This window comes from Caretta caretta, chromosome 4 (genome assembly GCF_965140235.1).
Source record: "Caretta caretta isolate rCarCar2 chromosome 4, rCarCar1.hap1, whole genome shotgun sequence".
Lineage (NCBI taxonomy): Eukaryota > Metazoa > Chordata > Testudines > Cheloniidae > Caretta > Caretta caretta.
Genome location: NC_134209.1, coordinates 103,365,513 through 103,381,334, shown reverse-complemented (window position 1 = coordinate 103,381,334; position 15,822 = coordinate 103,365,513). Strand labels below are relative to the sequence as shown.

At 43.5% G+C, this 15,822-nt stretch overlaps 1 protein-coding gene across 5 annotated transcripts in view; it reads right to left on the bottom strand.

The window, feature by feature from the left end:
* CORIN (corin, serine peptidase) overlaps positions 1-15,822 on the bottom strand; it is a 331,431-nt gene that overhangs the window by 87,520 nt on the left and 228,089 nt on the right. For 3 of the 5 annotated variants that reach the window (XM_075127943.1, XM_075127945.1, XM_048848400.2), the window contains exons 7-9: positions 15,394-15,501; positions 5,990-6,100; positions 2,138-2,260 (exon numbers count right to left, since the gene is read on the bottom strand). In XM_075127943.1, the coding sequence (XP_074984044.1) occupies positions 2,138-2,260; positions 5,990-6,100; positions 15,394-15,501 (342 nt within the window). The remainder of the gene's footprint in view (positions 1-2,137; positions 2,261-5,989; positions 6,101-15,393; positions 15,502-15,822) is intronic. The other 2 variants (XM_075127946.1, XM_075127944.1) reach the window with 2 other exon arrangements.

Sequence of the window (15,822 nt, the reverse complement as noted above, 5' to 3'; positions counted from 1 at the left end):
TTTAGAATTCCAGTCATATTTCTTCAGACAGAGCTATAGCAGAAAAGACTGAAGTTAGAAAGCAAAAGCTGGGTATGGTCCTAAGTGAGGACAAAAGTAATTGCAGGGATTGTTTTGACAAAACTGTGACTCCTTGAAAACTGTTTACTGAGCATACAAGACAGATACACACAGTTCCCCTATGTGAAGCTAGTTCAAAGAAGGGATCAAAGAATCTACAAGTTCTCCTGGCTTTGATAGCAAAGCTTGTAAGTTATGTAAAGTGACATTATAACAAATGAACTTACAAGCTCGGATGGCAGAGACAGCAGAATGTGTAAAGCACACAGTCTGACTAGGTCTGAGCTGCACCCTTAGGAAAAGCACAGGAAGGTCCTCTCTCTTTACAAAGTGCAACTTATTTCTCTTCGTACAACAGCCAGTGCCTGAGGTATGGTGGAGCTGAGGCATGGCCCAACCTGTTCTGTATGCCCTAGGGCAGTAGGGAAGGGGTGGTCCCTGAACTCCCAAATGTAAGGACTGGAATTCTGCCTGGCCCTTATGGGGACTGTGCAACGGGCACAGTAGAAATCTCCACAGTATGCACCCTGATAACAACCAGGCAGAACTTCAGTCCCAAGTAAATTTAGAGAGACGCTTTCCCAGTGGGAAAACTTGACAAGGTTGTCTAAATGAAGGTCCCTGCTCTCTGGCAGATTGCTAAAAGTGTTTAACAGCATTTTACTAAATATTTAAGGATAATGAACAGAAGAGAAAATTTTCTAATAATTTAAAGGCATTGCAGCTGAAGTGTTTAGATGGGAACACTTTAAGCTGCAAGCATATAGTCAGAACATTGACTGTATAATAAAGGCCCCTTCTCACTCTTTGTCTGCTCCTTGTATCTTTGAGTCATACCCTGTCACTTTACTGGCAGAAAAAATTTTATTACTCTTAGTCCCACAGTGGCAAGAAAAACAATGAGTGAGAGAGAGCAAGACAGACAGACATGCACCTGGATTCTTTTGTGTCTCATGCACCAATATGTCAGCTAAATAGTCTTGTATTAGCGATGAATAATTTAGGAGGCAGAAAGTAAGGTGGATGTGACAAGGCTATTTCAGAAAAGCATCTTTCAGAGGCTGCTAGAGACAGTAGTACAGTTTCTAGCATATTCCACTCTCCTTTCTCAACTCCTCTCCTTTCCCCTCTATCTTGCAACCTCCAAAAGGAGAAGCAGAGGGACCTGGAAAGTACGGTATAAGCGTGGGGATGCAGAAAATGACAACAAAAATAGACACCAGAAAAGGGGAAATATGGAGGAGAGGAAATTGAGCCTTGATTGGGGTTGCACAGATATAACTGAGGGCAACATTTGGCTCTGGGTTTTACATCTTCATATGACAAAAATTTAAAAACTCTCCTGCTGTAGCTTTCACCAATGCAAGTTGTAAGATCTAGCAATCTTGGTGGGGGAGAAGGAGCTGAATTTCTCTGCTTTATTTCTTCAGTTATTCTTTAGACCAGATGACTTAAAATAGCAATGGGAAGGGCCAGAGATGAAAAAGGTACCAGACGACCCCAGAGGAGAGTGGACTTATACGAAAGGATTTTATTTTTTTCCCCAAAGTGTGTCAGTTCGGTGTTCTGCCATTATTGCCAGTTGTGAGCATTTACAACATACCTGTTTTTCCCCTTACTGAGCTTCCTACATTTAACCAGTAGTTCAACAATGAGAACACTTTCTTCCTCTAATTCTCTGTTTTCAATCAGGAAAGTCTTTCCCCGGAGGTTCCTTGCCAAGTGGCAATAACCACTAATGATATCTAAATGCCACTGACCCATCCTAACCGCAGGGAAACTCTTAACAGCTGGATTTATTGAAATACAGAGAATACTAGTATTTTTTAAAAAACGGATTAGTTATGAAACCAAATGCTAGCATGGCATTTCCATCTCTTTGCTTAGCCTCAGAGTAGGTTCTTCAGGAGTGGTTAAGAAAAAGTTCTGACTGTAACATGGAGGAGTGGGGGGCACTTCTTGTGTGCCAGTTGGGGGACAGACATCCTTATGTCCTTATTTCCCAAAAGGAAGTTCCAGTACAGAGGGTCATTGGGGATTGGTTGACTTACTGCAAAGAGAATGAAACACAGCATACCCTTATTTTCACTGCAATTATCTTCATCACTTCCATCTTTACAGTCATTATCCCCATCACACTGGAAAGCACTGGGAATGCACTGTCCATTTCTGCACTCCACCAGACCCTGACTGTAACATGCTGGGGAAACAATAACACATTCCAATCATCCTACATGTCTACAGGTCTCATTTCTTTTAAAGATAATTTTTGAAAAAAAATATTGTTGGAGGGGCTGGCAGCAACGCTTAGAAAGGTAGCCCAACTGTTACCATTATAAAGACCCTGTTTTCAGCTGCTTATAAACTTTCTCAAATTTTAACCATTTGGGCTGAAATTTTCCTTATCAGGTGTCTCCCTCAGGCTAAATTGTTCTGGAAAATTTCAGCCAAATGGGTTGGCTTTTTCTAAGAATGAGGGTAAGGAAAAATAAGTTGTTTTGCCCATGTTAAAAAATTGTTCAAAAATCTGCAGTGCCTGCATTCTTTGGAGCAGGGATTTGAAATTTGGCAGGGGGTGGGTTTTTGCTGTCTCTGCACAAAAACATCAACATTTTACCAAATGATAAGACTGGGGGTGGGGCGGGGGAGGGAACAGTTTACACATGATCAGTAGATTTTTGCAGATACATTTTTGGAAGACTGTCTGCTCTGAGCATGCTCCAGTTTGTTCCTGAGCAGGACTTTCCATGTAATATCAGCTGTGGGATGATGACAGCTCTGCCTGGTCCAGTCTGGGTAGCTGAACTGAGAGCCTCTCTCTCCTGTGCTCTCAATGGATATGGCTACACAGGGATAAAAAACCACAGCTGGCCCAGGTCAGCTACTTGGGCTCACAGGACTCAGGCTCTGAGCTGAAAAATTACTGTGTAGATGTCCCTACTCCAAAATGCTTACAATTTAAGAAGGACAGTTACAGTATTCCAATTGAAGTGATAATGAACCAGAAGGAAAGGTGAAGAACATAAGAACAACCATACTGGATCAGACCAATGGTCCACCTAGCCCAGTATCCTGTCTTCCAACAGTGGCCAACGCCAGGTGCTTCAGAAGAATTGAACAGAATACGTAATCATCAAATGATACATCCCCGTCACCCATTCCCAGCTTTTGGCAAACAAAGGCCAGGGAGAATTCAGAGCATGGTTTTGCATCCCTGCCAATCCTGACTAATAGGCATTGATGGACCTATCCTCCATGAACTTATCTAGTTCTTTTTTTAACCCAGTTATAGTCTTGGCCTTTATCACATCCTCTGGCAAAGAGTTCCACAGGTTGACTGTGTGTTGTGTGAAGAAATACTTCCTTTTGTTTGTTTTAAACATGCTGCCTATTAATTTCATGTGGTGATCCTTAGTTCTTGTGTTATGAGGAGTAAATAACACTTCCTTATTTACTTTCTCCACACCAGTCATAATTTCATAGACCTCTATCATATGCCCCCTTTGTCGTCTTTTTTCCCCCCCAAGATGAAAAGTCCCAGTCTTATTAATCTCTCCGCATATGGAAGCTATTCTATACCCCTAATCATTTTTGTTGCCATTCCCTGTACCATTTCCAATTCCAATATATCTTTTTTGACATGGCGTGACCAGATCTGCACGCAGTATTCAAGATGTGGGGATACCATACAGAGGCAATACGATATTTTCTGTCTTATTATCTATCACTTTCCTAATGATTCCCAACACTGTTTTAGCTTTTTTGACTGCCACTACACACTAAGTGGAGGTTTTCAGAGAACTGTGCACAATCATAGAATCATAGAAGATTAGGGTTGGAAGAGACCTCAGGAGGTCATCTAGTCCAACCCCCTGCTCAAAGCAGGACCAATACCAGCTAAATCATCCCAGCCAGGGCTTTCTCAAGCCAGGCCTTAAAAACCTCTAAGGATGGAGATTCCACCACCTTCCTAGGTAACCCATTCCAGTGTTTCACCACCCTCCTAGTGAAATAGTTTTTCCTAATATCCAACCTAGACCTCCCACACTGCAACTTGAGACCATTGCTTCTTGTTTTGTCATCTGCCACCATGGAGAACAGTCTAGCTCCATCCTCTTTGGAACCCCCCCTTCACGTAGCTGAAGGCTGCTATCAAATCCCCCCTCACTCTTCTCTTCTGCAGATTAAATAAGCCCAGTTCCCTCAGCCTCTTCTCATAAGTCATGTGCTCCAACCCCCTAATCATTTTTGTTGCCCTCTGCTGGACTCTCCCCAATTTGTCCACATCCTTTCTGTAGTGGAGGGCCCAAAACTGGATGGAATACTCCAGATATGGCCTCAGCAGTGCCAAATAGACTCCAAGATCACTTTCTTGAGGGGTAACAGCTAATTTAGACCCCATCATTTTATATGTATAGTTGGGATTATGTTTTCCAGTGTGCAGTACTTCGCACTTATCAACATTGAATTTCATTTGCCATTTTGTTGCCCAGTCACCCAGTTTTGTGAGATCCCTTTTGTGACAGGGTCGGGCCAGATGGTTACAGGAGAGCGATAGAAGGCAGATATATTAGCCCCAGGTTAAGTAGGTCCCTTGTCCCTGGGTAAGGTAACAGGGAAAGTTCCAGAACAATCAGGAACTTTCTGGAAACAATTAAGACAGACAGGCTGATTAGAACACCTGCAGCTAATCAAGAAGCTGCTAGAATCAATTAAGGCAGGCTAATCAGGGCACCTGGGTTTAAAAAGGAGCTCACTTCAGTTTGTGGTGCGCGTGTGAGGAGCAAGAGGAACTAGGAGCTGAGAGTGAGAATGCGCACTGTTGGAGGACTGAGGAGTACAAGTATTATTGGACACCAGGAGGAAGGTCCTATGGTGTGGTTAAAGAAGATGTTGGGAGGAGGCCATGGGGAAGTAGCGCAGGGAGTTATAGCTGTCACACAGCTGTTTCAGGAGGCACTCTAGACAGCTGCATTCCACAGGGCCCTGGGCTGGAACCCGGAGTAGAGGGCAGGCCCGGGTTCCCCCCCAAACCTCCCAGCTCCTGGTCATACACAGGAGGAGTTGACCTGGACTCTAGGTTCACGAAAATGGCTGAACTGAGGGCTGCCGTGAATCTCCGAGGCAAGCAAATCCGCCAATAAGTGCAAGACCCACCAAGGTAGAGGAGGAACTTCGTCACACTTTGTAACTCTTCACAGTCTGCTTTGGACTTAACTATCTTGAGTGGTTTTGTATCATCTGCAAATTTTGCCACCTCACTGTTTACCCCTTTGTCTAGATCATTTATGAATATGTTGAACAGTACTGGTCCCTGTACAACCCGCTGGGGGACACCACTATTTACCTCTCTCCTTTCTGAGAACTGACCATTTATTCCTACCCTTTGTTTCCTATCTTTTAACCAGTTACTGATCCAAGAGACGCCCTTCCCTCTTATTCCATGACAGCTTACTTTGCTTAAGAGCTTCTGGTGACGGACCTTGTCAAAGGCTTTCTGAAAATCTAAGTACACTACATCCATTAGATCACCCTTGTCCACAAGCCTCCCTCAAAGAATTTTAGTAGACTGGTGAGGCATGATTTCCCTTTACAAAAATCATGTGGACTCTTCCCCCAACAAATCATGTGTCTGATAATTCTGTTCTTTACTATAGTTTCAACCAATTTGCCTGGTATTGAAGTTAGGCATATTGGCCTGTAATTGCCAGGATCACCTCTGGAGCCCATTTTTAAAAATTGGAATCACATTAGCTAACCTCTAGGGTAACTATGTTTGCCACAGTACGGTACCTGCAAGGACATTTACCACATACTAAGCTGTATGAAATCAAATTACCTTAAATTCTTGTATTTCTAGCAATATTCCATCCTTAACATTTTGTTAAAACAGTATTGATATGGAGACTTAAGAAACCAGGTAACTTACAGCAATTGACTTCATCTGACTTGTCTATACAATCATGGTCACCATCACATACCCAGTCTACCGTTATACATCTTCCATCTCCACATCGATGTTGCTTCAATGGATTGCAATCTGATGAAAAATTAGGTGGGAAAAAAAGGAAAGAGGAAAAAAATTAATTCCAATTGTGTAATTCCTATTTCTGTTTGACAATTCTATGCTCTGAAAAGGTCATTATCATTACAAATTTGGCAATTTAGTGTTAGATTAGCAACAGTACACAAGGTTACCATACTGCAGTATTACTTAAACTATTTTATACTTATAGTAAATGCCTTGAACAAAGGAAAAACTGATGTAAAGTGAGGTCAGAATGCTGAGAGAGATGGAGCTTGCACCAGCTCTCTCGTCACTAATAGCACTAATTAGGTTCCTAGAGAAGGCCTAATTGGTCAGAGATGGGCCTAATTACAAGACAGGGGTTAGGAAGTTGTAACCTGAAGAATTATTACACTTATAAGATTATGTATTGGGGTGCAACAGGCACTTGTTACAGATAACTCATTCTTTTCCTAGGTGGAAAATTAGAGTTAATTGAGAAGATGGTTACTTGGTGAAACACACACAGAAGCTTTATTTAATACAGACAAGTATAACTGACATAGTAGAAAAGGATCAATATACATAAATATAAGGATAAGATAAGTGCAGTAAAGTGGTTTCCTGTATTGTTCATACTTATAATCTTGCATGGTGCATACTCACAATTTATGGAGACCATTGAAAACCAGATAGAAGGGAAAGTAAGTGGAGCCCATCAGAATGGAGGTCCCGATTCAGTTTACACCATCTCGGGGACCCAACAAACCCAAAGAAACGGGAACTGGGTGTAACATTTTATACCATTAATTATGGTAATAATATGGATATATACCATATTTGATCCTTTACCCTAATAATTATAAGGTCAATAGCTGCCCCATCCACATGTGGCGTTTGGGGTGTCCATAATTAAGCATCAGACATTAATATTCATGATTTATATACTTATTTCTTAATAATTCCTATATGTAAATGAGGTCTAACTGCTTACATACTCCATAGCAACCTAATTGCCAAAGCCCCCTGTGATGGGATCCCCAGGGTGAAACCTGGACTATGGGACCACTGAGCCCTCCAAACTTACCAGCCTGGGCTGCTTCTCACATGGTCATGTTAATGTCAAGCTATAAGCCTCTGACAGGCACTGCATTTACACAGCCAGCCGCAGGCAGGGACATACCCAACTGAGTTACATGAATGAACTCCCAGCCATTCATGAACCATCAATTGGGAGGCTTCAGCCAATTCCACCCCAATTCCAGAACTGTGCTGTCTTGCACTGGTCAGAGCCTGGCCAGTGTAAGATTATTACTTAATTCACCACTTCTTCATAGGAAAGTGGACATGCACCAGCCTTTGTAACCCAAGCTGAGATTCTCCTATCACTTCAACCAAAAACACACCGTTTTAGGTAAAATATAAAACAGATGTATTAATTATAGAAAGATATAATCACTTAAAATCTAAGTAATAGGCATAGAGATCAAAGTTGGTTACCTAAGAACTAAAAATAGAAATTGTCTAAATTCTAACTTTAACAGACTAAGCAAGATTTGAATCAAACAGTTTCTTTTTGATAGGCAGCTTACAGTTCCTCAAAACACAGACTGGACTCCGATCCAGCATGGGACCAATTTCCCTAATTCTAAGTCTTTGTCTTTCAGACGATCTTCTGGATGTTGAGATGGGAGGTGGTGGAGAGACTAAGTGATGTCACTCTCTCTTTTTATACCTTCTTCCAGCTGCTAGAAAGATTCTTCCTGTGACATGGGGGTCAGGCAGTCCCCATTGGTCAAGCAGTCTCCATTGGATACATGCCTACTCTAAGGAGCCTCTGGGAGAGTGAATTCTTTTTGATGGGCCATCTACACCTATCTGGCCCTCTTTTGTTGCAACTGAAAGGCTGGTTGTGGGAGTCTCCAAACCTTACAACATATTTCAGTAGCACATGTAGCAATACTTCATAACTTCACATATAATGACAGTACACACAAACCAACAGGAATTTTACTAATTTTATTAATGTTCAACAAATCAAGAATTTTTAAATGATACCTCACTAGATATACTTTGTACAAAACTTATAATCATATGACCGTGGTGAATAAGGAGGTTCCAGGGTCCTACTTTGAGGTACAGAGTGTCACACGCCCTTCTTCCAGATCTCTGTGGTGGACTGTACCCATTTGTGGTTACTTGTTTGTCTCCCAGAACGAGAGTGCAAAGTTTCTGACCTGGGGTTATTGCCTTAGGTCTTTCACATTTCAGCTACACTTCAGCCTGTAGTATAATTCCTTGTGATGGGGTGAGACTCACTACTCTGGTGCCTCCTGCCAGCTGTCATGGGAATTAGCTTTTCTTGCCAGTGCACCCTCTTCTGGTAGTGCCTTGCCACTGTCACTTCTACGCTGGGACCCAAGTCACTCCCAGGACTGCAGCGTGCTCTTCAGTGACACAGCCCTCTGGTTGCGCTGCACTCTGTGCTCCCCCCTTCCAGGGGAATATTGCCATCCCTTAGTCCAGCCACTTCTTCAGTGCCGAGTGGGATGCGGGGGACCCACGCATGGCAGCACCCCTCTGACTCCTCTGTACATTTCCCTGGGCCACTTCCCCACAGCCCCAGCACCCTCTTTGCCCTTGCCTCAGGGCCACAGCCTGCAGATCCCTGCAGCCCATCAGAAACTGCCTTTAGCTCCCTGGGTCTCTGCCTGCAGCACTACTCTGTCCAGGGTGCCTGCTGTCTTCAGCCTGAAAGGCAGCCAGTCCACCTCACTCCTCAAGCTCCAGGGAGTGACTGAAGCTGCTCTGTTCTGAAGCCCTTCTTATATGGGCCAGCCCGGCCCTGATTGACTGCTTCTTTCAGCTCCTCCCTGATTGGCTGCCTCCTGCGCAGCCTCCCAAGGGCTCTATTAACCCCTCAGAGCCCCATGTGCGGCAGGCACCCCATCACGCACCCTCCTCCTTTAGACCGACTTCCCCTGTAGCTGTGGTCGCAGGGTGTCCCTCTCCCATCTCAGATTCTCCACTAGGAGGAGCAAGTTATCATTCTCCTCCCTGGTATTCCTTATTTTCTCTGTCTGTGCCATCTTGTGCTATTTGCAAGGCCAGCTCGGTGGCTTTCAGCCTCTCCCATAGCCCTGGTCCTTGCTCTGCTGACTCTGCCAGTACCCCTTTTCCTAGGGTCTGAGTTTCCAGCTCCCTTCAATTGGTCTCTATATAAGTGCCCACATCCTTCAGCTGGATGTCTAAGGGACTCTTCTTTCCCTCCTGTCTCTCTGGTTCAGCCCCTTTGGCCTTCTCTACCATATCGGTGCAGTCCCCTCTGGGTATCTGGCACCTCTTTCTGTTCCTTTCTGGCTCCCTTGCCCTTCTCCTGGCTTGGGTCCCCTTTCTCATCCCCAATCAGGACGCTGCCCTTCCCTGGGCTCCTGTTCTGCCTGTGAGGGCACTGCCTCTTCACATGCCCTGGTTCCCCACAGGCAAAACAAGCATCCCCCCTTCCTGTTCTCTTCCCAGGTCAGGGACCTTGCAGTTTCCCTGCTTTCATTCCATTGGGGCTAGACTTCTTCTCTTCCCGATAGGGGCACCCTCTCTTGAAGTGTCCCCTCCGCCCACAGGCCTAACACTGCCTTGCTTGTGCTTCTGGCCTGACCCTGGGACCTTGCTTCTTGCTCTCGGGCCCCTGATCACCCCTTGGAGGGTCTTGAGCAAATAACGCTTCTCTTCCGCTAACTGACTCAGGGATTTGTGTAGGTATTTCTGTGCCTCCCATTGTTGCCTCTGGCTCTCCAGGATCTACCCCACCAGGACCTGAATCCCTCTTGTTTGCTCTTCAACCCCCTCCAGTGGAAGCAGCAACTCTGAAGTCCAACTTGGGAAGGTACACCTGCCTTCTACCAAAAAGGCCTCCAAACATGGCAGCCCCATAGTCCCTAAACCCCCAAGTGTCCCTTAAATAGTCTTTCAAACTCCCCTTGTACCAGGGGCAGTGGTCTGGGGCTTCCTGCCAGCTGTCATGGGAAATTAGGTCTTCTCACCAGTGCACCCTCTTCTGGTGGTGCCTTGCCACAATCACTTCTGCTCTGGGACCCACATCACTCCCAGGATTGCGGTGTCCTCTTCAGTGACACAACCCTCGGGCTGTGCTGCACTCTGTGCTCCCCGCTTCCAGGGGAATGTTGCAGTCCCTTAGTCCTACCACTTCCTCAGTGGTGAGTGTGGGGAGAGGGACTCAGGTGTGCCCACTACTACAGGTCCCAGACCAGGCACCCTGTGTATGGCCATTTCCCCATGGCCCCAGCACTCTCTTTGCCCTTGCCTCAGAGCCACAGCCTGCAGATTGCAGCAGCCCACCAGGAGCTGCCTTTAGCTCCCTGGGTCTCTGCCTGAAGCACTGTCCAGGGTGCTTGCTGCCTTCAGCCTGCAAGGCAGCCAATCCACCTCATTCCTCAAGCTCCAGGAAGTGACTGAAGCTACTCTGTGCTGCAGCCCTTCTTATATGGGCCAACCCGGCCCTGACTGGTTGCTCATCACAGTCCCTCTGATTGGCTGCCTCCTGCGCAGCCTCCCAAGGGCTCTATTAACCCCTTAGATCTCAGTGTGGGGCAGGCACTCCACCACACTCCTGCACAAAGCTTTCACCTAATATAACAGACCCTTAACTCTAGCAACCTTAATTAGCCATTTACCTATGTTCACCTATTTGCACCCCATGCAAGTTCGAAGCTAATAAGCAATACACCCCTTCACTCCTACAATGTCATTTTACCTCTAGCAAGCATAAAATCACCCACAAGACGTGAGAGAGGACCATAGATCATAAGATTAAGTCAGGGGTTAACAATGTTAATGAGCTAATTAACCCATTAGCAGGCAAGTGGTTAAAAAGGAGCACAGGAAGGAAGTGCTTGAGGAGAGCCAGCCCGCCAGCCCGCCCGCCCGCCCGCCGCCCGCCCGCCCGCCCGCCCGCCTGCTTGCTCTTGGAGTAGAGACATCTCAGCCACTCACCCCTGGAAGAAAGGGCCAGAAAGTTGGAAAACAGTGCAATGGTGTGGTTGCACTGCTATCGGGGTGACAGTAACATTATACAATTATAAAATTACCAGTATGGGACCCTGGCTCTGGACCCCTGGAAGGGGCAGGGCTGCGGGCGGAGGGGTGGGGCTTTGGGGGGGTCAGCCTCCCCCAGCCAGCTTACCCATGCTGCCCAGAGCTCTGGCCCTGGCCCATGCCACCCGGAGCTCTGGCAACGATTTAAAGGTCCCAGGGCTCCAGCTGCTGCTGCCCTCCAGCCCTTTTAAATCACCGGCCCTGGGGGAGCTGCTCCTTTTGCTGCCCCCCTCCATCGGCGGCCCGGGGGGGCGCAAAAGGGGCAATGATGTTAAAGCGCTGCGGCTTTAAGCAGAGTCCTTTGTTGCAGCAGCACTTTCGTGTCGGCTGCAGAAGGGCCGGTACCGGTGGCCATTTGTCACCAGTACGCTGTACCGGCCCACTTTCGCCCCTGACTGATATGTACTGATGGAAGGACTGAGACACTGTAAATAAAGTACATGCTGGTGTTCACAAGCAGGAAGGTCTCAGAATGGTCTGTGTTGGTGAAAGAGGTGGGGGAACAGCAGCTGTGACCTGTCACAATGTTACCTAAGGCAATTGCCAAGTTTCCAATGGTGACGACCATAGTATAGACCAATATCTTTTTTCCTATTAAAGTAATTTAGTTTTATATTAACAAATGGGAAATAGCCTGGATAGAGAAACTAAGCAACTACTACATGTAATTTTGTGCTTTATCCATATATTTTAGCATATTATTTCATAGACAGTTCTGAATATGAAATTTAATGTCAGGTACATCCATTTAATTTGCAATTCCTACATAGGGATGTCTGTATGATAGAGTATTTGTTCCCAAACTGAAGTTCACAGAGCACTCAAATTGTCTGCAGAACTGTATCTCTCGTAGCATATCAATACCTGTCGAGAAAAGATGTGTCCAATGGCCATGGGATGCGAGTAGAGTGAGTAACTGTGCTGAGGTCCCACAGAATTACTAAAACCCACTGGTCTGGTAATTTTGTTTTGTTTTTGACATTACACTCAATTTCTAATAGATAATACGACCGGAAGAAATAAAATATTTCTGAGGTAAAAGATGAAACTGAAGACTCAAATAGTATATAAGGAATAGACTATAGTCTGGCTCAGAGGACTGAAGAGACACCACCTTGGATGCCACCTATTTTAAAAGAGTCTTGGAGGAAACTCCAACAAGTGGATTGCTGGAATCACTAGTGATCTCCAACAAGGATTTGGAGATCTGCAGTATCTGTGGCCAACACTGCAGAGAAAACAGTTCATGCTGAAAAAATAATTTTGATGGCCAAAGAAGCTGCACCAACAAAAAGTGGGTGAGGTAAAAGATTTTCAAAGAGATCTATCTGTCCCTAGTGAAAGATAAGATAAAGGATTATGAACAGAGACATAGAAGTAACGATGTAAAAATTTTAGGCTGCCATAAGGCACAGCAGGAGGCAATGATACTGTGTTTGTGTAAACACTACTTCTTCCCATTACAAACCCAGATGGAGACATCAGTTGAGAGTTGGAATGAACACATCAAACATGGGTTCCCAGATGGAAATAACTAAGATTCCCAGATAAACAAAGCATTCTTCAGAAGGCTAAAGCTCTTGCGATCATATCTATTATAGACACAGCTATTTATTTTGCCAGCCTTCTTGGCTAAGGTAGAGGAAAAATCTTTCTTCACTCCCACCATAAAATTGTTCAGAAGTAAAAAAAGAAAGATCTGCATTGCATTATGGGACACATAATGATCCCACTAGCCTGCTAATCTTTGGAAGAGGCCAAGAATTTTCCATAAGAAAGCTCCAAGAAGAGACAGAAATCTTAGCCTTATTTGCCCTTTCATCATTCTTTTTCCTCCAGTAATGAAACTTTCTTTGTCAAACCCTTAGGAAAGGTTGAATATACAGAATACACTTGGTATAAAAAGTACTTGAGAGTATGTTAAAGATGAGGAAGAGAGAATGGGATACAACAAATCTGGGAGTAATCACTGTCAAACACTGTTTTTATGTCACTGTTTTCTGTAGGCTATTAAGTTAGGAAGTTTAACTTGTTTCCATTGTTCTCAAAAATTATTACCAACCATGCTACACAACTGAGCACTTTAATGGGACCAGGATTTCACTGTAAGGGCCTGATTCTGCCAATCTAGCTCACAAGGAGTAATACCTTACAGCACAAGTAGTCCCTTTGATAGATTCCAATGGAAGTACTTGAGGAATAAGGAAAAATCCACACCCCGAGAGATGTAGCTATGCCAGCCTAACCCACAGTGTAAACAGTGCTAGGTTGAAGGAAGAATTCTTCCATCAACCTAGCTACTGTCTCTAATGGATGTGGATTACCTATGCCAATGAGAGAACCCCTTCCGTAAGCATAGGAAGCGTCTACTCTGAAGTGCTACAGCAGTGCAGCTGCAGTGGTTTAAGTGCAGGCACACCCTAACGTCTGGTCTATACTTAAAATTTTTTGGAATAATCTTTTGGTTAGGGGTGTGATTTTTTTCTCCCAAAATAATTATATCAGTAGAAGGGTGACTTATACCTGAATAGTTATTTCCCTTCCCATACAGGAATAGCTACACCCTTGTAAAGCAACTGCATCTGCACTTGGGAGGTTAACTATACTTGTATAGTGGAAGCAGTACAGCTTTTTAGAGTAGACAAGTCCTTAAATTCATGCATAACTTTGTTCACATAAGAAATCCCACTGAAGTCTTCAAAATAGTAAATTCATAAGTCATATGAAGACTACTCACATGAAGAAAGCTCTGCACAAGATTAAGTGCTTGCAGGATTGGGGCCTATTCACTGTAAAAGTGATCAGATTCAATGGGGAAAAAAATTAAAAGAAAAAATGGGTGGGACAGTTGTGGAGAGTTTTTGTTATTGCAGGTTACGAATGCCTGTTGTCCACCAATGCAGCTATTACTGCCTACTACTCAAAACTGGCCTAACAGCAACAGACTTGTGGTAGGCAAGATTAGAAGTATCCAGGCCAGAAAGGAGGAGATTACAATAACCAATGCACAAGACAATAAACACTTGAACAAGCCGTAGGTAGTCTATACAGAGAGAAAAGGTTGAATCTTATGGACGTTATATAGGATAAAGTAATATTAGGAAGACAAGATGTGATCAAAGCTGGATGGAAATTTTTTTCAATGAAAAGATTTTTAATAAAAAAAGCTTTTGTAAACGATTTTTTGCAATTAAATCTCATTTTTTATTACATTTTTCATTTAAATATATTGAATAAATTTTTTAGAAAAAAAACATGTATTCAGTATTTTTGAAAATTTTTGTTTTGAAATTGTTAAAAAATGGACACCTTCTCTTATTTTTTCTCACTCCCAGAAAAGTGGGAGGAAAGTAAAAGCTAAAAAGGAACAGGGTTTTTTTTATTTTAACAAAATATTATTTTACATGTTTAAAGGCAGCTCTTTCAGAGAGAAAGTAGCACTTTCACTTTGTTTAACTTTTTCTCTCTGGCAAAAATTGGAAAAATAAGATTTTTCCACACTAACTTTTTTTAATTTTGCCTCAGGAAACCATTTATTTCCTGGTGGCAAAATTCCAAATGGGGACTTTTTCCCCATGAAAATTTCTATGGGAAAAATTCCCATTTTCAAGCCAGTCATACATGTAATGTGGATTGTGAGAGGAAGAGGATCTGCCAAACAAGACATTGAAGAAGTGATCAGAGAGGTGGGAGGATAATTATTAGTGGAAAGAGCCTTGAAATTCAATGGAGAACAGGATTTAAGGAGCAGTGAATGGCTGATGGTCAAGGAGGACAAGTCTGTCCTGATGCTAATACAGGAAGAATTTAGTCATAATGCTCTGCTGGCACCAATGATATGCAGCATTTTTAGGTTCTATTTTGTCTCATATGAGCTGCTGAATTAGCTGGAAAATTGACAACACATCTTGAAAAGTCTACAATAAATAACAAAGTTAACATTTCTTCAATAAAATGTGCACCTGATTTGTATAAAACATAAAAATTGTGTAAAAATACCATTTGCTGAAAAAGCACTGAATAATAAAATTCTCCAAATCTTTTAAATTAGTTACAGAGAGCCACAAACTTTAATCTGTGTTCACTTCCTTGCTAAATAAAGTGGAATGTATGGGTATATTACTGTTTCTGGTAAGTCTAAGGGAAAAGATTCTGTCATTTTAGACAATGCTATTATATTAAAGCCTTTTGAAAAATGTAACACTCCCAATTACCACAGTTTTGTTCATCACTCAGGTCTCCACAATCATCATATCCATCACAAACAAAGGTGTAATTGAGGCATTTCCCGGTAGTACAGCGGAACACATCATCACTGCAGTCTGCAAAACAAATATTTGTAAAGCACATCAACAAAACACTACATTGTGTTCTATTTTTATAGCACCACAGCAGTGATAGAGCAAGTTAAACTACATTAATAGCTACACACAGTAGCTATATTATAGTAGTAAACACACATATAAGCCAACAACTATATTTGATAAGCACATGAGTTCATTAGAATCCAATATGGATACTGAATATAAGAAGAAGGATCAAAGACACTTTGCGGACCTTTCTGGCTGCAGCCAAGAAGGAAGTGTTGGGACATTCCTTCCCCAGCCCACAAACCTGTCTGAGGCCAGGGCTCGGCACAACCC